The sequence below is a fragment of the Diplotaxodon limnothrissa genome, linkage group LG13, assembly GCF_057381915.1.
Source record: "Diplotaxodon limnothrissa isolate DT_005_m linkage group LG13, D_limnothrissa_male_GT1.1, whole genome shotgun sequence".
Lineage (NCBI taxonomy): Eukaryota > Metazoa > Chordata > Actinopteri > Cichliformes > Cichlidae > Diplotaxodon > Diplotaxodon limnothrissa.
Genome location: NC_140608.1, coordinates 5,884,282 through 5,910,536, shown reverse-complemented (window position 1 = coordinate 5,910,536; position 26,255 = coordinate 5,884,282). Strand labels below are relative to the sequence as shown.

The 26,255-nt window shown below is 39.5% G+C and overlaps 2 protein-coding genes across 2 annotated transcripts; both read left to right on the top strand.

Annotated features, from left to right (window-relative positions):
* The first annotated feature begins 5,027 nt into the window (after positions 1-5,027).
* synpo2la (synaptopodin 2-like a) lies at positions 5,028-15,692 on the top strand. The gene is made up of 4 exons (XM_085369695.1): positions 5,028-5,397; positions 8,611-8,762; positions 8,994-9,706; positions 11,186-15,692. The coding sequence occupies exons 1-4, from the start codon at positions 5,296-5,298 to the stop codon at positions 13,813-13,815; spliced, it is 3,597 nt and encodes a 1,198-aa protein (XP_085225821.1). The 5' UTR covers positions 5,028-5,295; the 3' UTR covers positions 13,816-15,692.
* A 3,703-nt stretch (positions 15,693-19,395) lies between these two features.
* On the top strand, positions 19,396-26,243 carry myoz1a (myozenin 1a). The gene is made up of 6 exons (XM_085369692.1): positions 19,396-19,636; positions 21,237-21,323; positions 21,597-21,784; positions 22,505-22,772; positions 25,297-25,462; positions 25,543-26,243. Exons 2-6 carry the CDS (start codon positions 21,239-21,241, stop codon positions 25,775-25,777), a joined length of 942 nt encoding a protein of 313 aa, XP_085225818.1. The 5' UTR covers positions 19,396-19,636; positions 21,237-21,238; the 3' UTR covers positions 25,778-26,243.
* The last annotated feature ends 12 nt before the right edge of the window (positions 26,244-26,255 follow it).

Here is a 26,255-nt window from a genome sequence, read left to right as displayed (position 1 = left end):
AATGAACTACAAAAGTGATACAGTCAGTGGAGAGTGCCACCGTGAGGATTAAAGAAATAATGCATGATGCAGATTTTCTTTCAACTCAACTCAACTCAATTTAATTCAATTCAATTTTATTTATATGCCACCAAATCAAATCCACAGTCACCTCAAGCTGCTTAATATTGTAAGGCAGACCCTACAATAATACATACAGAGAAAAACCCAACAATCATATGACCCTATATGAGCAACCAGCAGCCGGTTAGGGTGAGAGAAGGAAGACAGGATAAAAGACATGCTGTGGAAGAGAAAGATGTGCTTATTTAAATATAGTTGCAGTTTTTGGCTAAGGATTTATTCCTGGAAGCAGCTGCAATTATCAGATTACTCAGAGTTTAAAGCAGGTTCAGGCTTGTAAAGTAACTGAAAAACTATCTGCGATTAAGGCCTTAATTCAACATAAATCTATGTGAAAAAGAACAATTCATTAAAATCCTTATCCCACAATTTCATTTATCCTATGAAGATGTTCATGGTCAGAATATTCAGGAAACTTTAGTTATTCCAGTTAGATCCAGAACTGTGACTCAGGAAACAGAGTGGCTTGTTCACTGGTCACCATGGTCGGTGGTTTGAGTCTGAGCTTCCGTGTCCTTTTGCAAGAACCAAATCCTAAGTTTCCCAATTTCATCTGTGCAGGATAGAGAGATGTGCCGGATGCACAGAGTAAAGTATATGAATGAATGTGACTCATATTGCTTTAAGTCATCAGTAAAACTAACAAAGTGCTATACGAATGTCACTCCATTCATCACCGAACCACTTTGGTCCAGACTCAATTTTCTCAGTGCTGGACTGATTACACGGAGCTGAGGCTTTACAGGTCGAACAACATTTTGTACAAATAATCATATCACTAGATGATGAATCCTGCAACCTGCAAGGTTGGCCTTTGTATTGACATTTCTTTACAGCTATTGAATGGAACACGCAATGATTGCAGTGGCAGTCATGTTCTCCCTCGACATAAGTGGAATTAAAAAAAGTCTACAGCATACACTGTAGAGTACCAATATGCTGATCTAAGATTGTGATTATGACAAACATACCAGCAACACATTTGCACTGAGAGTATGTAACATGTAGCACGTTCCCTTTAACCTTCAGTTCAGTATTGGAAGCTATAATGGCATAGACTGTCAGCTTTGTTAAACTTTTCACTACATTTTAAACATTTAAAAAAGCACTTTTCCTGGTAAATATCAGAGTAACGAAGGTACTGTACCATTACACAAGTAATATAAGGTTCGCTGAGGACATTAAAGTATCATTAATGGTAAAGAATTTTTATTTATTTAGTGGTTGGTTTAAGATAAAGCCACCTGAAATACAGTAAGTTCTTATACAGGAGGAAAGGTCCATGTTTGCATAGCAACCAGTGAACTGAAGTATAAATCTCTGACCAATCAGAGCTTAGTTTGAGTGACCTGTATAACATATTTTAGGACAGATGGTCTGCACTGTTATTTTGGGTGACTTTGGATGTGTGTGTATGTATTTGTTTGTGTGACTCACTGGTGTGACAGCACAAGGAGGTTAAGAGGGGCCACCTGTGTCATGAAGCAGATGATACAGGAGTCATCTCTCTGAGGACAGTGGGAGTCCTGGGAGAGATGCAGCAGTCTGTCACAGACTGGGGTCAAGAGTTCAGGATTACAGGAAAAAAGGCTAGAGTCACAGAGTAAAAGAGTCAGTAAGTGGCTGCAATCAAAGCAACAAATTATTGTTAAAATAAATCTTTTCAAAACAATTAAAAGATATCCCTTTAATAGTGTCACAGATCCAACCTAAAATGACTTTGCAGTTAAGATAGACCTCAAAATGATGTACATTTAACGGACAAAGATTTATATATATACAGTATATAACCAGCCTGCTGAACAAAATAACAGAGGACAGACCCAGCCTTCACCAGAATGCTTAAATAATCAAATTAATTCAAAGAACAAATTCTATTAGGATATTTGAAGAATGATATAATTATTCCTCCACCACATGGAATCTGCAGCTTTTTAACTTGAGATTTTAAAAATATGAGATTCTTAAAACTTGAATAAAATATGTTTTTGGATTCTTTAAAGCTGTTTTGTAAAAATCAATTTCTGAAAGCAGAAGGTTTAAAATGATAATTTCATTTGGAATGCGTGTATTCCCGCCACTATGACACGCTATCCTCTTCATTTATGTCTCTTTGAGCAGTCTAAATATATTCATTACTCTTATTTTCCACATAAAACACATCCATAATGTTAATTTGTGCTTGACATTACACAAAGCTCAGTTTACAACATGTTTATTAGAATGGCAATCTCATTTTCACCCCATCTGAGCTGGGGCGAAGGTCTGGCAGTGACTGGTTGGCAGTATCTGCCATCCTGGCACAGATGCCACAGTGAAAGGGCAGAGTCGGCGTCTGCTGCTACTCCACCAATCTGTCTATCAAATTCTTCTTGGCAAGGCCAGTTGGACAACAGAGAAGTTATTTATTAGAAAAACAAGCTGCAGGGAACAGAGAAAATGTCTGCAGCTCTTTGAAGTGTAATGCTAGAAAAGGTAAACAATAAAAAAGTGGAAAAAAAATGTTGAAAGAAGAGATGGGCACACACAAACTAACAAAGGAAACATGAGCAGGACAAAGACACTGCATCATTTAGAAATTCTCCCATGTCCACAGAAAAGAAAAAGGAAAAAAAACATGCTTCCAGGCAGGCAGCTCCTGTCCTGGATAGAATGACTGAGCAGACCTCTTCCTGACTTATGCAGTTTTTCTAACTGAAACCACAACTATTCACACTGCAGTGTTTAGTTTAGCAGAGACATAGTCCCTTTCAGCAAAGACACACTGTGTTTATTTAACTGTGCAAGTCGGTCATACAATATCACAAATGTATTTTTGTATTCAAACATTTCTCACTGCTCTGTGAGAGTGTCTGGAAATGGTCTGACTTCCCAGACAGTCAGAGATCCTTCAAGTTTTTCCCAACATTATTACCAATATTAGTGTTTGGATTCATATGGATTGGAGAATTTGTATTCTCCAGAAAGATGGTATTAGAAATTTCTTTGTAACTTCTAAAATTATGTAATGATATTGGCTTTTTTTTAACCTCAAAAGAGACAGAAATTACCATTAAAACTGTGAAATTATGTAAAAACTCAGGGATGCTAAGAGCAAGCATGTTTTTAACCACTAGGGGGAGCAATTACCACAACTACTCTTCCCAACTGTTGGTTCAGAGGTCCCACTAATGCCACACTTGTTCTAATGCATCAAATAAAAATAATAAAATACGGTGTATCAGTTTTGTTCAGTACCTTCTTTAACTGTGGTATTCTATTAGATCTGACATTGGCTCTAGGAAGACAGTGTGACATTTTTTTCTCAGTGGCTGACCCAGGACTGATCCTGGTTACTATCCTGAGGTCTGGAAACAGCTGCAGAGCAAGGCTGCCAAAGGGAGCAACTATCATCGGTAACCTCCCACCGCATTGATAATAGCAGTGTTGGCTTTCTTGCAAGAGGATCATTCACCCTCCATCAACAGGTTTAAAAGGTCTGTCAGTGCCCCAAAGGACAATACAACATAATTTAAACAAGTTTACATGCACTGAACTTCTTTTAATGCAATCTATTTTAATTGGATGAAGTTTAAGATCAAATCATTAAAATGACATGAAATTAAGAAAAGATACAAACAAAGCAAAAAAAAAAAAAAGGACCAATTTTACTCTGGATCATCCTTAACTTAAAATCAAAACTTTTGTCATTGTTTCATCTTGTGACTCGTGTTCAGTGTTCAAAAAAAACACTATGAAGACATCTGTTGCTTTAGGCCACACTTAAAGTATTAATAATTACTAGACATATCACCAATGCTTAAAAAGCATAAGAACTGCATATAAACTTTACATAGCCAAATCTGGTAAAAAGCACTTGCTCACTTTGCCTAAGAATTTAAAAAGCTTCCCCCCGAGTAGAGTTATGTTTCTACAATTGACTTGATTCAGGATTTTCTGAGTGCCACTTATGGCACTTTGTGACAGCAGCGTTTAGCACAAAGCATCACTGTGCACTAAGGTACAGCTTCTCAGACATCCAGTCTCTTAGCTTGGTTTGTGTGTGAAATGTCTCTGTTCAGACTATCTGCAGCAGCCAACATATCCAAGAGTTTGGCTGCGTGTGTGAATGTGGCATCTAGTTGTGACCGATCGATGTGCATAAAGGTAAACATGCGGTGGGATGCATGTCTGCCTGCAAAGAGAGGCGTTATATTACCTCTAATTTAATTAACAACAAACTGTTCCAAAAATCTTTTAGCAAAACAACTTTTTCATTTTATTTTTAAACAATTATGTGATCATGGGATACTTCTGTATGTGCCATTCAGTCAATAATGTGAATGCTTGTGGATAAACTTTGGTCAAATCTCAGTGTAGCAATGCAGATTCTTCATCCAGAGCATTAGTATTTCTTCCAAAGACTCTATGATGACAGCCTTGCATGTTTCCAGAGGATCTGGCAGAATGCATGCACTAATGACTGACAGCGCCACAATCTCCACTTACTGTCCACATGGATAATGTTTCTCAACAGAAAAAAATGTATTTAAAGTAATTAATCATAAGTGGTGTCTTCACTCATGGCAAAGCTGTCGCGAGATGGGAGAGTGACTCTGCTAAAGGTTACTACCGACCTCAAATGCCAGATATGAAACACTGGCATTTGGATGTTCTGAATGGTAACTTTGCATTGATCTGAAGAGGAGCAGGCAAGACATTGAAGGTGGCGGTGCCTTCCAATTTCAAAAATAGGACAGCACCCAGTGGCACAGGTCTGAGTGACAGGACAAGTGTTGAGCTGGACCCTCCCCTCCCTCATTTGGGGCAGGCATTCCTCTGTGTAAGCAGACACAGACCCCCTCCCATCATATTTCTCTCTCCTTCTCCCTCTCTTTTTCCTTTGGCGATGGTAGTTGGCTGACACGGAGTATGGGTGGGCACACAGAAGTGTGTGTGTGTGTGTGTGTGTGCTTGCATGTTTGTGTGTTCAGGTGTGAGTGCGAGCTCAGAGGGAAGTCAGCACCCGGACAGTGTGCTAGGCGAGAGCAGGCCAGAGCTCTCCGATGGGGCCCTAACTAGGGCCAAAGCACTGAGGGGGGTCCTCAGATGAATGATTAAAAACCTTAGAAGAAAAGAAAATAACTACAAAAAAGAAGAAAAGATAAAAAAGAAGATCCAGAGAGAAGAACAATGGTTGTAGAGGAAGTGATAATTACATTGTCTGGTGGAGCGCCATGGGGGTTTCGTCTCCAGGGAGGCGTGGAACACCAGAAACCACTCCAGGTAGCGAAGGTAAGGCGAGTCACTCAGTATGTTGGACAGAAGCCAGTATTTCACAGTTTGCTAAGACAACAGTGAAAAGAACAAAACAGTGTTAAAGTCAATAGCGTCACCAAGCAGAAGAGAAACAGCAACAGAGTTTTATTGTGTAGAGCTAAAGGAACATTGGCAGTGTTCAATGTTGGTTTGGGGCCTGAATATGAGTCATCATCTTGTTTGAAAACTTTTTTTATGTAGAGTTGTACTGATGATTGATTGGGTGAACTTTAAACTTCAAGTACAGATAGGTGGGAATGCTAGGCCACCCTGTTGCATATCTTCCTCTGACTGCTTTGCCTGTTAAGCTCAGCATTAAAGAAAATGATAGTAACCCAGAAATCAAGTAACATTTGCAGAAAACATTTTTTTCTGTTGCTGGCCACAGTGCGCCCTACACCTCTGAACAACATCATAATTTCATTCAAGAAACGCTTCAATTAACCTGGCCACACCCGATAATCTTGAAGGATACATTCAGTTGGTTTTTTTTATTGTAAAGTAAAATTACAAGAGTGAAAAACATACAAGTAAGCAAAATGTAGTGACCTCAGGTTATTTCTTTATAATATATTTGTTTATAATGTTAAAAAAAATCTTTATTCCATTTTTGAGAATTGCAGACTAGTTAAATATTCACATTTCCTTGAGTCCACTGAAGGTAAAGGAAATATTTAACCTTCGAATTCTCACATGGAGTCACTCAGCTCATTTTACTCTCCAAAAGCAAATTCTTCATGGGCAATAATTTGGTACCAACACTTGGCAGAAATGGAGCAGTCCAAATTTCAGTCTTGATCTCCATTTAGGATTTCAGAATGTGGCATGATATGAGATGGGGAACATATACTGGATAAAAGGATTCATTTGGCTCCCAAGTATATAAAAAATAGCACCTCTGATATAAGCTTCTCTTTTTATTTTCTGACTTAATATGTACATTTGTTTGTATTGAACACATTATATTGCACACACTTTATGAATGTATATTAGCATAATATGAAAAATAGATTCATCCACACATACTTTCCATAATTGTTGACTGAGCAGAAGTACTTTTGAAGGTGGCTATTTATAGCTGAGAAGCATCAGGTCTCTAGGTCAGCCAAGGTGTATGTTTCAGCTCAGTATTTAAAAATTAGCCTCATACACTATTTCTGAACATGCACTAATCGTCTTGATGCTAATCGTCACTTCCTTGTAGGTTCACATCAAAAAGAATTACTAATCGTTTGACATCTTTTACTCCAGATTGTTGCTGCTCTGACATCACATATGGCGTGGTGTTAATTCAAATGAAGCCCCCCCCCCCCCCCCCTTTAAAAATGATCTCCATATTACAAAATACAGGAATCTATCTACTTGGCACAGTAGGTCAGGGAAATTGTATTATATCCTGTTTTTTCACAGGATACAGGATAATTTTCAAATTATCCTGTTTTTTCAATTTCAAATGTTAGTATGGCCAGTTCTTCTGTGCAATGAATCTTGCATCCTTATTTGTATAATGCACTGATATATATACCTGTACTGTAACTCATTATCTTCCACAGTTGAGTTCATATATAATATTTGCACTGGCAAAATAATTATCCTTTGGAAAATGTTACTGGCTTAGATTGTCTAAGTAAACTTTTAATATGTTTTCATGAGTGATTCTACGTTGTTGAGTTATGAAGAGTGACATGTAGACAAGCTGGCCTCGGGACACCAAGTCACCTTTACGAAGGTGGACAGCTGGTTCTGTCTGATCATCTAAAACAATGTGCTCCTTCACCCCTGAGAGGAGGAAGCTGTAATCTTGTCAGGTCTCACACTATATCATCCCAAACAGGTGGAGCAGTGTGTGGCTGCACTGAAAAGAGCTGGTGTGTCAGTCCTGGGTCTGTGCCGTTGAGACAGCATGTGCATGCTTCTGTGTTTATTTATATGACTTTAAGTGTATTTTTGTACTTCCCCATGTGGTGAATGTGTGCACGCATGTAAGGCTATTATAACTGTTATGATTTGTGGCCACAAAGTGACTGCGTGAATGAATAACAGACATCCCTGCCACAAGTAAGCACGGACCATTTTAAAAGGCTTAGCTAAATGGGGACATGGGATTTAATTACAGACAAACTAGAATAGCTGGAAAGAAAACTAGTTAAGGTAACCAAAGCAATGCTTCTCCATCTACTAATTCTAATATTAAAAATTTCTTTCATATATGCCTTCGTAGAGCGTAATCAAAACTGCACTGTTAGCTTAAAAAATAGGAACATCTTCAGGCCTCTGTTTTAGATTTACTATAGCTTGCACAGACCTGAGGCAGTTTAGAGTGGGCAAAACGCCACGGTCCTGACAGACCTTGGGCACAAATAGCAAAGCACCAAATGAAGATGGCTTCTGGCTGGCATTTCCTTGTTAAAGTGTGTATGAGAGCTCCACTCGAGCTGTAATATGTGGCATATGTCTGCAGCAAGATCGAGCTGTCAGTGCAGAATCTGGTCTCTGTCTTTGTCAGTCATTATCACAAACCAATCCAAGACAGCAGCATAGCTCTGTTGTTTTTTTAATTTTCTAATCAAAAGCGTTACAAAAGCTGGTCTTTCCCTGATCATTCTCTGGGAAAAAATTATCACAACTCTGTACTATACAACTTGTACAGCCCTTCAAAGTAAGGTGGCAGGGCTGAGACTTGGCCTCAAGTTATGTTTAGTTTCATAAAATCCTGGAACAATAAAAAGTAAATATGACATCATTCAGCAGGATATGAACAGTTGCACACTCTAAATATTTAAAAGGTATTTCACAGTAAAGGTATTTTGTTTTGGTAGCATGTAATCACTATTAATTTAAAACAGAGAAAGGAAGTTTACTTCCTTTTACTAAGGAAGGTTTACTGAGGAAGTCTATTCTCATTCTTTTATTATTAAAAACTTCTGCTTGCAAGGCCTTTATACCTGATTTAAGACATAAAATGTTATTGTACATGTACAAGGACAATAAAGGGCTATTCTATTCTATTCTATTCTATTCTATTCTATTCTATTCTATTCTAAATAGTCCTGGATGTCTCTTCTTGTAGGTTATCAGGGACTTGTACCAAATGACTGAAACAATATTTCTTCATACAACGGGTCAAAAAATTTAGATTTTCAGTTATTTTTAGTATTTCAGCTTTTAACTTGTTTTGCCTATATGCAGGTGCGCAAACGCAGCAAGGCATGCAGGGCTGGGTTGCGGGAGGCTGATGAGCTGGTCTCCATCAATGAGCAGCCATGTGCAATGCTCTCCCATGCCCAGGCCATGAACCTCATCGACAGTTCCCCTGGGATATTACACATCCGGGTCAAAAGGTCAGAAGAACAAGAGAAAGTAAACTCTTCTCAATCTTAAAGCATCAGCAGCTCATTGTAATAGATAAAGAAAAGTGTAAAATGCACTGACTTGATACTTGCTGCCCTGTATTTAAAATGAATTAAAAAAACAAGAAGACAGCGTATACTAAAAATAAAAAAAGTTATGATATCACATTCAAAGGTACTAATTGACATTAATACTATTTTAACCTTTGCACTTGTTTTCAGGGCACCTGCTGGTTTTCAGTCTGTGGTGCTTGTGACCCGAGCCCCATCTCCCCGAATAGACAAAGAGTACCGTGCTGCTCTGCGAGCTATGTCACCAAATCACCCTCACCATGCACCTGTCCGCGAAGTCCATCGTAGCCGCTCCACCCTAACCAGCGGCTTGACATCGCCACCTGGGAGCGAGGCTTACTATGGCGAGACTGATAGTGATGCAGATGTGGCAGGCTACGAGAGACAACGCAGGCAGAAACGCCGAAGCCCCAGCAACTCCAACCCTGGGAAACCCACAGGACGAACCACTCCTGAGGGTGGGGAGACATCAGAAATGAGTGGCTATGACAGCGCTCCAGATGCACATGTTTACCCCCGTTTATTGGATGGTGGAGAGGGAAATGGAGGAGGAGGTCTGCCAGGGGTGGCTAGAAGGGAAGTGATTTACCAACCTCATGGTCCCGGAATGTGGTCTTCCCAGACATCGACAGAGACTTCCTCTATCATATCCTCAGCAGATGACCAAGGGCCACGGGATGCAGGGCAAGAGGAGGATAGTGGCTTTTTAGAGCCTGCCAATGTGCCACTGGTATCCCCTGAGAGGGCAAAGGAGGCTCTGATGCTTGGCTCCCGTAACCAGCTCGTGCCCATGGTGGGTCCTGTGAATAAACCCATCGATGATGAGCTTACAACAACATACATGGAAAAGGCCAAGCAAGCCAGTAAGTACACCTGGAGAAGGCCACTGGGATCAACTTGTGCCTCACATGTAAAAGTTAAATAAATATCCTATTATGATTTGGTGGGAGTTTATGATTATGATACAAATGATCCAAAAATTAAAAATCAAACAAATACGCCTTACCTTTTTCTAAACAGTGCGTCAAGAGAGGTCAGTTATTGATTTAAAACAGCGCTTTAGGGAGCTAAAACAGATCAGTTTTGGAACTACAGTATTTATCTATATATGGTACCTGTTTATAATTACCCTAGAGTCACCAGCCGAGTTTTGAAGCTGGTCATTAGCTATTTATATCCATTGATACTCTGGAAACATCACTGATACCAAATTAATTGTACCAATACTGTCGGAATAGTGTGATATGAAGCTTAATCAAGCTTAATCAAAAAGACTAACGTGTCCAGTGTGATTTGTTTAATATGACAATTAGCAAAACTAGCCACGCATAAATGTTTTTTGAGGTTTGAAGCTCAAAGTGGGTGGGTGTCAAACCTGATAACAGGGCATAGTCATATAGTTTAACGCATGTTCCTCCAGTTATGTAAAAACCCCAGCAATCAACCTAGGAGCCCAGAAAACCAACTGCTTTTTGATATCAGGTGGCAAACCGAGGATAATATCTAGAGCTCTTGCTGCTCTCATCCCCTTTACTCTTTTCTTACTTTTTTTTTCTTACTGTATATTGAAAGAACAATAATATGTGATTTGTTCTGTAATACTCAATATGATGTACTTTGGTTCTTATTAAAATTGCAAATGCATTTTTATGCTTTTCAAAATGCATCAATTAAAATGATGTGCTTACATAAACCTTGACTCAATAGTTTCACAATCTTTGAAGAGAGGTTAAAAAAATGCGATAGTGATGAAAGCACAGAAAATGACTAAGCATTCTTTCCTAAAATTTGTCATTCTGTCTATCATCCTTAATTGATTCTTGGAATTCCTCCTTGCCATCACTGACATTCTAATGTCCTACTTAAGAACCATGTCCTAAACAAATTAAAATTCCGCTTCATGTGGCATTTATACCAGGGTAATAGAATTAGATTGCCTATGATCTGTTTAATACCATAACAAGTTAAAGGATATGGTATGTATGCCTTTTGAAGTTCTCCTTCCAGTCACCTATGACATCAAAGTTTCCATTAGAATGCAAATACTTTCATTAAAGTTAGATGTCAGAGTACATGACCCTAACAATGTGCAAATTTATCCTTCACCTTAGCTAATGTGATAAGCTCAAAGCTTCTGTGGAATTTTCCTGGAAGTGCTACTGTGGCAAGTTAAGAGATGGATGCCTGTTGGACAGGCAGACAGGACAGGTTTAGAAGCTTATGTCAGAGTTCATTCTTTCAAAGGCTAAATCTTTTCCTTTTGAAATTCTGACCCTAAGATTTACTTTACATTATGCCACTGCATAACAACTTCTAATAGTTTTGACTTTCATATCCTGCAGAACTGAACCGAGGGGATACACAGCAAGACAAACAAGTAAAGGAAGCCAAAAGCAAGTGTAGAACAATCGCCTCTCTTCTGACAGATGCTCCTAATCCTCACTCAAAAGGTGTGCTAATGTTCAAGAAGAGAAGGCAGCGCTCCAAGAAGTACACACTCACTAGCTTTGGTAGTGTTGATGAGGACAGGTGTCAGGACTCACAAGAGGAGGATGGGGTACTTCCTGGCAGTGAATCTGAGTTTGATGAGGAAGGTTTTTCATCAGTTCCGGACCCGACTTGGGACAGTGACTATCTGGATATGCTGGAAAAGAGGGCAACAGCAGGTACTGAAGGTCGTGGGGATGGAGCAGAGGATGCTCCGAGTCCAGGTTTGAGTGACACTGTGGGCAAGGGTGCCCAGTTATTTGAGCAACAGAGAAAAAGGGTTGCTGAGCATGCCAAGAAGGCAGAAGCAGCAAAACCTCAAATACCTCCACAATCCCAAGTCCATGAGGAACCTCAGATACTCCAGATGTTTCAGTCACAACAAGAAGTAGAGCCACAAATAAACTTACAACCTCAGCACATAACACTACCTGGAACTATATCCACACAATCAATCCTATCACAAGCCCCAGGTCCAGTTCCTGTTGCATCCCGTGGAATGACTAATGGAGACCTATCCTACTCTGCAGTCAGCACAGCTAGCATGGAGGAGTCATCTCCACCAGTGGCACCCAAACCAGCTACTGCCTCAGTTACCATTCTGACCAGTCCTGGTCAACCAGCCGAAACACCATTGCCAGAACTACCTGTGAGTAATGTTCTCAACAGGACAGCACGTCCTTTTACCCCTGGCTTTATCAGCATTCGGGCTGCAACTGCCCCTGTGACGTTCCGGCCACCTGTCACAAAGACAACCCAGCGTCCTGCCTCAACAGCTGTTGTGCCGCCACCATTTTCCACTACATATGAACTAGACATTAACAATACAGCAGGAACTTCACAGCTATCCCCTGGTACTTCATCAGTGATCTCGCCACAAACTTCCATACTTCAAAGTTCCTTGGTCTCAAAGCCAGAAGCGCCTGTTACCTACCACCCTCCATCCCTTTCTACTTGTGTGCAGTCAACACCACCAATTACTACTGTTCAGCAGGCTCCATTTCCAATTGTGACTCCAGCCTCTATTCCATCAGTACCACCAGCACCACATGTACCAGTGATTCTAGTCCCTGGTCCACCTACATCCCAAATTCCTGTGTCAGCTGACCAAGTTATCACAGTGTCTCCACTTCAAACACCAGTTGCTCAACTACCACTGCAATCTTCAATTGCACCTTTGTCTCAAGTGTCAGTGGTCTCCCAGTCTGAAACTGTAGCACCAACCCCAGTTCCTGGTCCAACAGGTCGCACAGGAATCTTGCTTGAGGCTCGAAGGCGTAATGGGAAACCCAAACCAATGTTCAATGTGCCAGATGTTAAAAAGAAATCCCCCAATCCTGAACTGTTGTCTATGGTGCAGAATCTGGATGACAGATCCAGCCGACACAACTATGGCCAACCACCCGACGAGAATATCTATGATGATTCTGAGGAAATTAGAAGTGATGAGGCTGGCATAGGAAAGGTGCCTCCTCCAGTGGCACCCAAACCACGAGTTGTTCACGAAGCTCCACAGATTCTCCAAGCAGGAGGTAAGGGGGCCCAACTGTTTGCCAAAAGGCAGAGCCGTATGGGTATGTATGTAGTGGACACTCCACCCGAGACTACTTACCAGAAGGAAGGGACAATGCACAGTGCAGCACAACCCCTTGGTTCCTCCCTCAATCCTTCACTTCCTTCTCAATGGAAATACTCCCCAAATGTCCGTGCACCTCCCCCAATTGGGTACAACCCACTTTTGGCCCCATCTATCCCTACTGGGCCTCAGAGAGAAACAAACAAGCCAGACAACAGGGGTAGAGGAAGCTCTCCAAGAGAGGGCATCAAAGCACTGGATTTCATGAGAAGGCAACCCTATCAGCTCAATTCTGCCATGTTTAACTATGGGGGCAGCGCTGCTAATCTAGCAGCTATGCCTTCTTACCAAGCCCAGCAGCGTGACTACATACCACCAATGGTGGGAAGCTCCTTGACCTCACCAAGGCAGATCCCCGTCAAAACAGCCCGTGTCTATGAGGTCAAGCGATTCTCCACACCTACACCTATGTCCGGTCCATCTCTCGCTCCTAAAGTCCTCGCACCACGCTCAGCTACTTGCCTTGGAGAACGTTTGACTCACTCTGGCATGACCTCCCCACCTCCTGAAACCTTCACTCCAACTCCAGTCTCTGCCTTGACAACAGCACCAGACAGTATACCAACCCCAGCTGCACCTCTGTCCCAACCAACTGGACCACCCAACCTTCCAAAATTTTCTGCCACTCCCATTCCAAACCCAGTGCCCCCTGCAGTCCCAACACCTTATGCTCCAGTGTCATATACCACTGGGCTCCAGTCAGCCAAACAGTTTCAGAGTGCTCCTGAGCTCAGCATCCTTGCCTCTCTGCCTCCACTCAAGTCCAACCCAGTACAGGCACCTAAACCACGATTTGTGGCCACCAAGGGAGGTGTTCAGCCCCGTGTCTGGAGGCCAGGGGCAATCTGAGGGCAATGAAGCAGTCAGTACCATGCTTGGACATCTTCATATTCATGAAAAGGCTAATTAATCATGGACAGAAATATATCTGACAATTTTGTTAATTGGTTGATAGAAAAAACATGGAGTTAAAGATGTTTTATGCTTTGGGAAACTGATGGGCAAAGATCAGGACTCATCTGCAAAAATTAGCTGCTGAAGTAACATAAAATGGCAATTGAGTATGAAATTGAAATATAAAAAACAGGTGAGTTAAGTTAAATGAGAACAAAAGATTTTTTTTTTTTTGCTCAAAATGCTGCTTATCACATTTATTTTGCTGCAAACAGATTAAATGAGTCACACTAGTTTTAAACTATATTGCCATACACTGTATAGCCCACCATATGCCTGTCCTGGGGGAGGTTTGTGTAAGGCTTCTGGAGATCTCTTCTACTAATTTAGCGGAAAACCCATCTAAACAGAGCCTGTACTGAATTATTCTTTGAAACTTGAAATGTCTGAAAAGTGAACAATGAATGAACGAATGCCATTATGAGCAAAGCTCAAACCACTAAAAATATATGTTGTGTGATGTAGACTGGAGTAGGTGGATCTTATAACATGTAATTCACAGTACTCGCCCTATTCAGTCATGTACACTCATGGGTGTTTAAATGATGCTGTTTTTTAAACACCTCAGCTCGCTAGGGTCTATAAGTGAAGGCAAGGTTTGCTCTTGCAACAAGTCAGATACCTCCACTCACTATAACTAGAGAGAAATGCTATCTTTTTAGCCCAGGTCACAAACAACAAGTGCCTGGGCTGTCACTGAATGAACACTTGTTACTGGATATCACTGCTTCTATTTACCACCTAGACACACCAGAGTCATATAGTTGCACTTTGCAACTATATGTAAATTCATAACTTTTATTAAACAAATAACACAGATGAAGAAATGTGTATTTTGTTTTGTAAAGTTGTAATTTATTCAGAGGGAATGCATGGGGAAGTAGATAGACAGAGAAGCACTGGCCCTTCTGAAAGGGTTCATGAAAAGAGAGCGGCTGTGGAACGAGGACATATTTAGGAGTAATGGGGTCACAGTTCTGGTGTTGCCATTTCACTGAAGTGGTCACAATCAAAGTCAGACTTCTGTCTGTTGGTTTGATACCTCACAGCCTCTAGAAATTAAATTAGAATGACCAGGAAAGTTTGAGCCATGAAGTTTGTTGGACAGAAGCACAGAGGTTTAGCTGTTGTGTTCTAAATAACAATGGGTGCTGTTAAAAAGTAAGGAGAAATATGTTTGATGAATATGTGCTTCCAAAGACTGAATATGTTAAAGGAACAAGTAAGAAACACAGAAAGACTGTTGTGTTATATTTGTGGTACTCTTGGTAGATTTTTTTTTTTTTTTTGATTTTTTACCCTTTTTAAAATACAGTTTCTCTTCAAGCTTGTTCTTGTTTTCATTATGTCATTAGAAAACTAGATCTTAGATATAAATATGCTGAGGTGTACAGTGTGAGTTTCTGAAAGTACATGGATTAAATAATGAGTGTGAAAAATGTTTGTTATTAATGCTGAGTAGAAGTTTATACTGAGAGATGACAAGATATTTTTAGAGGAATAAAATTAGACTTCAAGGCTCTCCAGCTGTCTGACATGTCTGATTTTATACTGCCCTCTGTTGGTTAGTCTTTTAATGTATGACAAAAAGCATGCAGAAATGGAACTTGTAACTGAACAATGAAGTAAATGTAACTGTATAGTAGTTTAAACATTAAAAAAGGATTAAAAGATAAAAATTATTACCAGTGCAGAGTTTGTTTGTTTTTTAACTTCAGACTAATTTTATAAATTACATAGGTTTGTAGCTCGTTAATAAAAATAGTAACTCAGATAATATAATAGAATATGAATTATATTTTCACATAAGGAACCTATTGGGTCATTCTATGAAAAAATCAGTGAGTGTGTCTAGCTTGATTAGAATCAGCTCATTTTTGTTTGTACAACAACTTTATCACATTTAATAAAGCCATGAAAAATTCTACCTTCAATGAATATTTTGTGAGTTCTTAAAGTATAGATAAAGATCAAAATTCTAACATTGGAGCTAGCCACATTAAAATTTCAGGGCTGGAAAATACATTTAAGTATTGTTAAAAATTGTAGGTAGATCAAATGCACAACCACTCCAAATGTCACAATTTAAAGCCAAAGTGTAATTTCTTTCTTTTTTTCTATAAACAGCTCTGAGGATCTATATTATGGGATATATCCTAGAGTAGCAAAACTCCATCAATTTAATGTGACAGACTAACAGACATGACCATTTAAACCTTGGATGTTTCATCATATATTTCACAGGAGGAAACTTCAAAAACTATAGTATGGGGTAAAGTTTTAAGTATCATATCATCATATTGGAGAGATACCCGGTCAGTACAATTTATAGCATACAACATGTCCTTTTTTGTATTTTCTAATGTTTTTTTTTTCTCATTTTAAACACAAATGTTGAAGCAGTTGTTTGAGATTGAGTTAGCTTCTTTTTGACATATTTCTTAGAGCTAAATTGTAAAGATTCAGTGTTTATTACTTCTGCAGTTCCAAGAGTCATCTTTTTGACTAATCTTTGTCTTACTTTCTTACTTTTCAGTAAAGACTCTAGGAGTGAGCTAAATCTGGACATTATACATATATAAAATGGGCGGGGGTGGTTTGGTGTATAAAAAAAATACTATTTTCACTTTTTTTCTGTTAGTAAGATTAAAAATTAATACTCAAAAAGTGCATTATCGTTGGAAACTTGTTGTTTAATGCCATCTATTCATTTCCCAACACACAGAATGTGTGATTCTATATCTGGAACTCAAAATGTATATTCATGTATAAATTTTGACTATAATGTAATGCAATAATGTTATATGGTTGTACTGTGTGTCAGTATATTTTTCTTTCTTTCTTTTCTTTTTGCCTACATGAACACTTGCCACTAAGTGGTGCTGTGGGGCATCAGTGTACACTGACAGTGCATTAAAAATGGCCAAGCCCCACACTCACATGGGAGGCTATATATAGAGCTGCTAATATCCAAACATAATACTCTTTATTTATAAAGAAAATGAATTGTTGCCAGGTCCCTACTGTAATTAAGAGTTGCTTCTTAATTTACCTACTTAAAAAAAGATACATTAAAAAAGGGGCCTATGGAAAGTTTCTATTTCAAGATGTGCAGAAAACATCCCGTGGAGTGTTTTCCATGGGCTGTACTAGAAATAAGACATCTGCAGCAAATCTTAGTGCTTTCCATTTAATACTTCGTTGAAATGTCATTTGAATTGATCAAAAAAGGGACATGGATATTTCTACATTTCATATGAAATAATGAAATGTATGCAGAGGTATGTATAAAAATAAAACACAAATTTTAAACAGTGTCACCATTGTTATTTAAATATAAGACTTCAGTTGGTTCGAAGAAAGACTGAAAACATGTCACTTGTTACAAGCACTTCTCTGCAGTGATCATTTTGATAAAAATAGATAATTTTCTTTAGATTTCGGAGGCCAGAGATGAGCCAAAAATTTATGAGAAATCAAGACTTTATGAAGAAGAGCCTGAAGAACCTTTTTGAAATAAAGCTGACCTGAGTAATATTTAAGGAAGTTAACCCTAAGAAATAAAGGAAACTAACAATATTGGGCATTTGTATTGATGTCAAAAACCCAATGTCTGATGGCTTTCCTACATTTCAGAATCGTGCATCATAAAATATTTTAGAATATATAAAGTAAAATAAGATACATCTTACTTGGAATTGAAGTTTAACTTAAGAACAATGTTGCACATAGCATATAGATCAATTGTACTTTAATACAGTCAAACATCCAAACAGAGCCACAAAGTTACCAGTTGCATTTTCTACTTTGATTGTGTGCTCAAAAACACTAGAACAATACAAAGTTAACTGACCTTCAGAGAAAGTTGCTGCAGATTTAGTTAGTGCTTCAGAGTCAAAGTTTTCTAGATCGAATTAAGCACATAAAATCTGACATTCACTCAGGACCCCTGGGATTATTTTGGCAACTAACAATCATGTTTTTATAAATGTATATTAATTGTAACAGTAATATTTAAAAATGACACATTCATATTGTGTCAATTTGTACATATGATACCTGTATATACCTGTATATTTACCTTTTTAAAATTTGCACAAAAAATAAAAAATTCACACTAAGGAGAGTTATAGAGTTACATACATGTTTATACAGTCATATGAAAAAGAAAGGTAAATTAAAGTACTCTTTTACTGCTAGCATAGGAATTAAGGGGTAAGTGGCAGCCAGGTGCTAATAATCAAACACTCGTTAGGCTTCAATTCAGCAAAACAGTTTGCTGGATTGAAGCATTCAGTTGCGTTGGCACAATGTCACAAGCTTCCCAGTAGTGGATATCCCAGCAAATTTAATTCCAAGGTCAAACCATGCAATGCTCAGAGATATTATGGGGATTTGGGTTTGTTTTTGCAGCCACAAGATCTAGACACCTTGCAATTACAGAGTCCACCACCTCTTTTTACAAAAGCATTCTATAGTCAGATGTGAGGCCATCTCCTTGGCAGTTCAAGCATGTCATGAAACAGGATAAGCACAGCAGCAAATCTACTATGGAAAAGCTGAAAAACAAAAGAAAAGAGTGCTGAAATGACCCAGTCAAAGACCAAACCCTAACCCAGCTGAAATTCTATGGTGAGATCTTGAGAGGGCTGTGCATAAATGAATGCCCACAAACCTCAATGAACTGAAGCAGTGTTGTAAAGAAGAGTGGACCAAAATTTTTCCACAACAATGTAAGAGCGTAAAGTTACATAGAGAAAAATTGCTTTAAAGTTATTGGTGCTAAAGGTGGTTCTACAAGCTACTGAATGTACTTAGTTTTTCACAGGATTGCATAGACCCCTGTAAAACCTTTTTTTCCCCCACATGATCATATGCCTGTATTGCATGCTATTATCATCACTATAATAATGTAGAAAAAATCGAATAATGTTAGACCCTCACCTAAAGGATAACTCTGTTGTTATGACAATGTAAGTACGTATATTTACTGAAGACTTTTTAAGCCCTGGGAAAAGTTGTGACGTCAAAGGCAGGTTGTGTATTTGCACACAAGAAAGCAAAAATTTGTGTTTTCTTTAAAATGGAAGATATACAGTTACCAGTAAGGATACTAATGACATATCTTTGGTAGTTTTGGGGTTTGCACTCCACCACATTCAGATGGTTTGCACAAAATGTTTTAAATATCTGTCACCTCATTGTCTGCATGTCCATCACATTCAGTAGTTCAGGGAAACTGAAAAGTCTTTCTGTGTACCCTAAACACACCCCAGAGTCCTCTGAGGTTATATTATAGTTGGGTTCTGTCCCCCTCACTCTTTGCTACTAAATATAGGCTTCTGAGCCATCTGTGAGAATGATTTTGTTCCCTTAATATCACCATCAGCAGTTTCAGCTGGCCAACAGAGACTTCTCCCCTGACTTTAATGCCCCCCTGCCCCCTCCTCAATCCCTATTCATACACCCAACCTCAACCTCCTCCTCCCGTCTTGATACGAACACCAACAGCCCCAACCCCCTGAAAGAGCTGCCATCTGAGTGTTGGTTGGGTTTTGCACTTCCCGGGACCTGGGTCCAGGCGAACGTAGGGTCAGAGGCACTGAGGGATTTGTAAACTTGTGATCGAGATCACCAACATTGGTCCCTCGGTCTCCTCTTCACTGTTTGGTATTTATAGGTCTGTCTTTCTTGCCAGGACAACAACAAAAACTCGGTGAGTGGATCTACATCCCACAAATCACTGTGTCCATTTGTTCTACCAATCAACTGACAGCTGATAACTGGGAGGATTTCAGTTTTGCATAGTGCAAAAGCCGTGAGAGGGATTTAACATGCAATGTGGTCCCACTCATATTTCTGCAGCTGATCTTAAGGAGAAACTAATGCAAGACCTCAAGAGTTCAATAAATAAAAATGATCAGTTAGCAGTTTAATTTTATGACAAATAATTAATTGCAGATGCAACATAGCTATAAAAGTTCCTTTGCTGTTTTTAAAATTATCAAAGGAGTGGTTAAATGTGCTGATCATCTCACTCGGTGGGTGTTGCATATGTTTTATATGGCGCTGCCAAACCCTGAGAGGGGTTGGTAAATCTGAGAACAGACTTGTCTGAGCCTTTAATTATTTAAGGGAATTAAAAGACAGTGTTGAAAATCCTCCTCGTTAACATCCATTAACTAAACCAGTTTGTACACCTGTTTTGAGAGATGGCCAAATATATAGTCAGAATTGTTTTGTGGAGGTGTGTTCTTAAGGGTTATGTTGAGCCCATTTGATAGCCGAATGACGCCATTCCATGTCGCTAAAATGTCTTGGCTGGAAATGGCTTTTAAAAATAGCTTCAGTGGGTTGAGTTACAGCCAGTAGATGTGATGTGATGTTTTGCCACTTGATTGGGCCTTAAAGAAACTGGTGAGAGCTGAAAGTGTTGATACCTGTTCAGAAAGATAAGAAACTATGTAACGCACGCATATAATTACATGTAAACCAGATGCATGTCTTTCACAGTGGATAGCTTGGCCTATGAGATAGAGGGAAGTTTTCCCACCTTTATGTTTCCATGCAAGAGACTGTGATAAAATATTATGAATAATTCCATCATTTTAATAAGCCCGAGGCTTCTGTCTCAACCATAACATGGTTCTGTTTACATTGGCACAGACTGTGTACAGATCTTGTGTCTCCAAACAAAACTGAAACACATATTGAGCTATACGTTTCCTTCGAGGCAGACATCTGTTTCACTAGAGAATGTAAGAAATCTGAGGGCACTGACATCCCGTTTGAACTTGAAAAATGAGGAGGGCCCTTGCTGTCAGTCTGTCTGATACATTCAGGTCCCGGGGATTCACTTTCAGGCGTGGTGGTAAAGTGTTGATGGTTGAGGGTTATTTTGTGGCTATGGTGCAAATCAATGGTAACACTGAAGCAACAACACCCCTTTCAGTGCAATTAAAGCTTTACAGTCAATTTATGATTTATGAATTCCTTTGAATATGGATGTGTAGTGTGAAATAGAAAACTACAACTGAAGGTATCAATTACTTTGTCTTATTTGGTTTCTATTTTGTTAATTTATGTTTTTTTCATACTAAACCTCTTAAAGTTTTCTATGTTATTTATCTAGACTTAATCCCTTTAAGGAGCTTCTTTTTTCTGGAGAAGTTTTGATATTACTTAACATTAATTAACTTTTGAGTCTTGAACATAAGGATTTCATTGCTTAAGTATGTGTTCAGGTTAATATCATCACTTGTTCTACATTTTTCTAACCAAAGGTAATGTTCTGTGTTCTCCCCTGGCCCCTCAAGTCATGCCTCTGGGTACACCTGCTCCCCTAACCAAGCGGAAAAAGCCCTCCAAGATCATAACTGACCTATCACATATCCCTCAGGATGGTAAGGCTTACATAAAATGACGTGACTATGAAACCAAGTTACCACTGCTCAGTAGAGCTCTTTCATATAAACACAGTATACAGAAATACACGGTGGTAAAACAAAAAGGGGTACAAATATTAGAGAACTAGCTGCTTATTTGCAGTACAATTAAGTCAATCTACTTTACTAATAAAGGATACCGTTCTTTAATGAAACAATGTTTATGAGTTAGTACTACTTTCAACCTCATTTACCAATGTTAGGGCCATTGTTTGGCTCTCACTTACGTAGAATATGAGTCAGAGCCAGAGGCATCGGAGTTTGACCTGGGAACAAAGATCAGAACTCCTAAAGACATCATGCTGGAGGAGCTTTCCCTGCTGAAGAACCGAGGATCCAAGATGTTCAAGATGAGACAGAAGAGAGTGGAGAAATTCATCTATGAGAACAACCCTGACATCTTCAGTAGTGAGTCCATGGTGAGAGCCTAGTTCATAAACAAAATAAAGTCTTGTTTGTCACTGCAATGCAAATTTATTGACACTAGGTTGATAATCCAAGCAAATTTGAGGCAAATAAATCTTGAATTAGCTTTGAATCTCATGCAGAAAGGTAACACCTGAAGAACTGTATCCTTACCTTTACAATTTTGCTTTTGTTGATATAAATATTTGAAAGAAACCTAGTACCAGCATGCAGATGGTGATTATTTAAATGTAAAGTCACCTGGGCTTTAATTATAATCATACTGATCAATTTTAACAGTGATATAAGAGGGTTTTTTGGTCTTGAAGCAGATAAAGACCACACAATCATAATTTTAACCTAAACATAATGCTCAAGTCCTGATCATTATTATTCAGTAAATACAAATCAAAGCATTGTATGGTGTATGATTGATTATAATGGTGATACTTTGCTCTATATGGGGTGGCTGAAGCTCTGGAGGTAGAGCAGGTCATCTGCTAATTGCAAGGTTGGTGGTTTGATCCCTGGCTGCTCCCACTTTGCATACCAAATATCCTTGAGCAGAACACTAAACCCAAGCTGCATGAATGTGTGTGAATGGTAGATAGATAGCATTTATGCATAGAAAAAAATGGTTGTGTGAATGAGGCAAGTTGTATAAACAGCTTTGAGTGCTCAGGTACAGTAGAAAAGTGCTATATAACAACCAGTCCATTTACCCTTTCTTTCAGGACAACCTGCAGAAGTTTGTTCCCTCCCTGGGAGGTCAAGTGGGAGGTCAAATAATAAACCTGGGTGGGCATTTTGTTAGCAAGGAGTCTGGACGTCTGAATTTTGTAGGGCTACAAACAGGAGGAGGGGCCCCTGTGCCTCCCCCAAAGCCTGGAAGCAAAGGAGCAGGAGGAACGGGAGGTGCAAGTGGAGCAGGAAGTGCAGGAGTTGGTGTGGGCGAGAAAGGTGGAAAAGGAGAAGGTAGTAGTGAGTGGTCTCCACTAAAAGGTTTGTCTAATTTCTTTTTCTTTTGGCCATTTGTAGTGCAATTCTGTTTTAGGTACAGAGGGCCATTTCTCCAAAAATTATTTAAAATGCATTAAGAAAGTGTGTTTACAGCTTGAGAAATACATCTAGAAGGACAACTGTATAAATTAATAAAAAATACAGTGGGGCAAAAAAGTATTTAGTCAGCCACTGATTGTGCAAGTTCCCCCACCTAAAATGATGACAGAGGTCAGTAATTTGCACCAGAGGTACACTTCAACTGTGAGAGACAGAATGTGAAAGAAAAATCCATGAATTCACATGGTAGGATTTGTAAAGAATTTATTCGTAAATCAGGGTGGAAAATAAGTATTTGGTCACCTCAAACATGGAAAATCTCTGGCTCTCACAGACCTGTAACGTCTTCTGTAAGACGCTTTTCTGTCCCCCACTCGTTACCTGTATGAATGGCACCTGTTTGAACTCATCATCTGTATAAAAGACACCTGTCCACAGCCTCAAACAGTCAGACTCCAAACTCCGCCATGGCCAAGACCAAAGAGCTTTCGAAGGACACCAGGAAAAGTATTGTAGACCTGCACCAGACTGGGAAGAGTGAATCTACAATAGGCAAGCAGCTTGGTGTGAAAAAATCAACTGTGGGAGCAATCATCAGAAAATGGAAGACATACAAGACCACTGATAATCTCCCTCGATCTGGGGCTCCACGCAAGATCTCATCCCGTGGGGTCAAAATGATCATGAGAACGGTGAGCAAAGATCCCAGAACCACACGGGGGGACCTGGTGAATGACCTGCAGAGAGCTGGGACCAAAGTAACAAAGGTCACCATCAGTAACACACTACAACGGCAGGGAATCAAATCCCGCAGTGCCGGACGTGTTCCGCTGCTGAAGCCAGTGCATGTCCAGGCCCGTCTGAAGTTTGCCAGAGAGCACATGGATGATACAGCAGAGGATTGGGAGAATGTCATGTGGTCAGATGAAACCAAAGTAGAACTTTTTGGTATAAACTCAACTCGTCGTGTTTGGAGGAAGAAGAATACTGAGTTGCATCCCAAGAACACCATACCTACTGTGAAGCATGGGGGTGGAAACATCATGCTATGGGGCTGTTTTTCTGCCAAGGGGACAGGACGACTGATCCGTGTTAAGGACAGAATGAATGGGGCCATGTATCGTGAGATTTTGAGCTAAAACCTCCTTCCATCAGTGAGAACTTTGAAGATGAAACGCGGCTGGGTCTTCCAACATGACAATGATCCAAAACACACCGCCCGGGCAACAAAGGAGTGGCTCCGTAAGAAGCATTTGAAAGTCCTGGAGTGGCCTAGCCAGTCTCCAGACCTCAACCCCATAGAAAATCTGTGGCGGGAGTTGAAAGTCCATGTTGCTCGGCGACAGCCCCAAAACATCTCTGCTCTCGAGAAGATCTGCATGGAGGAATGGGCCAAAATACCAGCTACTGTGTGTGCAAACCTGGTAAAGACCTATAGTAAACGTTTGACCTCTGTTATTGCCAACAGAAGTATTGAGTTGTATTTTTGTTATTGACCAAATACTTATTTTCCACCCTGATTTACGAATAAATTCTTTATAAATCCTACCATGTGAATTCATGGATTTTTTTTTCACATTCTGTCTCTCACAGTTGAAGTGTACCTCTGGTGCAAATTACTGACCTCTGTCATCGTTTTAGGTGGGGGAACTTGCACAATCGGTGGCTGACTAAATACTTTTTTGCCCCACTGTAACAGTGTACACGATATATATATTTATTTTTTTTAATTTTTTTTTAAACCAAATTACATATATCTATTAAACACTGAACTATTCAAAAATGTGTTGAATATTTGTATTTGCTTTCTTGCTAAAAGTACTAAAACCACCATGACCAGCTGGTTAGTTAGCTAAGCTTGGCTTAAAGTCTGGAGAAAACTGATAATGAGCAACTCTAAACCTCATTATTTGATATGAGGTACTTTGTGCGTTTAATCTATACACAAGCCTTAGTGCAAAAAACCCAAACAGGTTCCAATATGAGGTTATCAAGAAAGCACTGCAGGAAGTCGCAGTTTCTGGCACAGTGCAGTTCAACAATAGCCTAGGGCCAGTTAAAAAAGTATGCTGGACAAGTTGAATGGCCAGCTGCTGGTCTTTTTGGGCTAGTAATGGTGTTTCATCGAATGGATTCACCTTTGAAGCAAACAGTCAGTATTCTGATATCAAAATACAAATAAATATCCTTTATTGAACCACCAGTTCTGGTAGTTTTATAAGTGAAAAAAATTAGATCTTTTTAGCTGCTCCTACCCCTCACATTGTTGCATAAAACAACAGCACAACTAAATTTAGAAAAAGCTAAAATAAAATCTGTCTGTCTGCAGATAAATTGTGCTGGTTTATTTTGCCACAATCTTTCAATTTCTAGTAGCAATACCTGCATAAGAGGGGCATTTCAATCATGCCACAACCTTTATTTTTAAGTTTTAGTTACCAGCACATGTGGATGACTTTCTTTACAGGAGGTGGAAAACATGGCGGTACTAAGCAGCAAATTCATGTGAAAACCTATGTGTCTCCATGGGAGAAGGCCATGAAGGGTGATGAAGGTCTGTTAGCCACTCTACAAACCAATATGCCACATCCCAATGCCAAAAAGGAATTACTCCAGTACAAGTGTTTCAACAGGTAGTTCCCTTGAGGTCTGATATGTAGAAGATTTGTGAAAAAAAAGGAGCTTTAATTAACCTTTCACCTTGGTTTGACAGGAGTGCCATGCCCTACGGCGGTTTTGAAAAGGCCAATCAGTTTCTGAAATTTCAGCTGCCAGAAGCTGAGGCAGCCAAAGAAGAGCCTGAACCTGCAGTGGTGTACCATCATGACATTAGCTGCCGGCCTTCATTCAATCGCACTCCTATTGGCTGGGTGGGCAGCAGTGAGCCCAGCAGCATTCACATGGAGACGGATGCTGTGCCCTTCGATGGAGAGACCGACGAGCTGTGAAAGCATATTAATAGTGATTACTATGCACATACTCACACACAAGAGTAACTGCATGCATACACCATAGCATGCACACACAATAGTTGAGCTTACAATTAACTATTACACTAATGAATTTGAATCTCCCAGTGTGGACAGTTTAAAGCGTACAAATAAAATGAGGTCCTGATCTTAACATGCTCTGTATTTGGTTGTAAAGCGACAAGTTTTATTTGTTATGGGGAGATGAAACATCAAATGTCTATTTGATAAATTTATAAGTTGAGCCAAGCAGTCCTCTAATTTGTCTGAAAGTTTGCTGTTGTAGGTGAAAAATTGCAGATTGTCCCATTGAGGAATGAATCATATATGATGAATAGGTGATGAATGCTAAGTCACTATTGTGCAGGCTGTCTGAACTTGTTACCATAACTGTTATCGCTCAACATTGTCTTTTTTTGTTGTTACAAATGTCTGATGATTTGCTGCGCTATAAAAA

Coding starts and splice junctions, on each gene's coding strand:
- synpo2la (XM_085369695.1), top strand. CDS start 5,296: ATGGTTGTAGAGGAAGTGATAATTACATTGTCTGGTGGAGCGCCATGG. Junction 8,763..8,993: donor TTACACATCCGGGTCAAAAG/GTCAGAAGAACA, acceptor ACTTGTTTTCAG/GGCACCTGCTGGTTTTCAGT. Junction 9,707..11,185: donor GGAAAAGGCCAAGCAAGCCA/GTAAGTACACCT, acceptor CATATCCTGCAG/AACTGAACCGAGGGGATACA.
- myoz1a (XM_085369692.1), top strand. CDS start 21,239: ATGCCTCTGGGTACACCTGCTCCCCTAACCAAGCGGAAAAAGCCCTCC. Junction 21,324..21,596: donor ATCACATATCCCTCAGGATG/GTAAGGCTTACA, acceptor TCACTTACGTAG/AATATGAGTCAGAGCCAGAG. Junction 22,773..25,296: donor TGAGTGGTCTCCACTAAAAG/GTTTGTCTAATT, acceptor CTTTCTTTACAG/GAGGTGGAAAACATGGCGGT.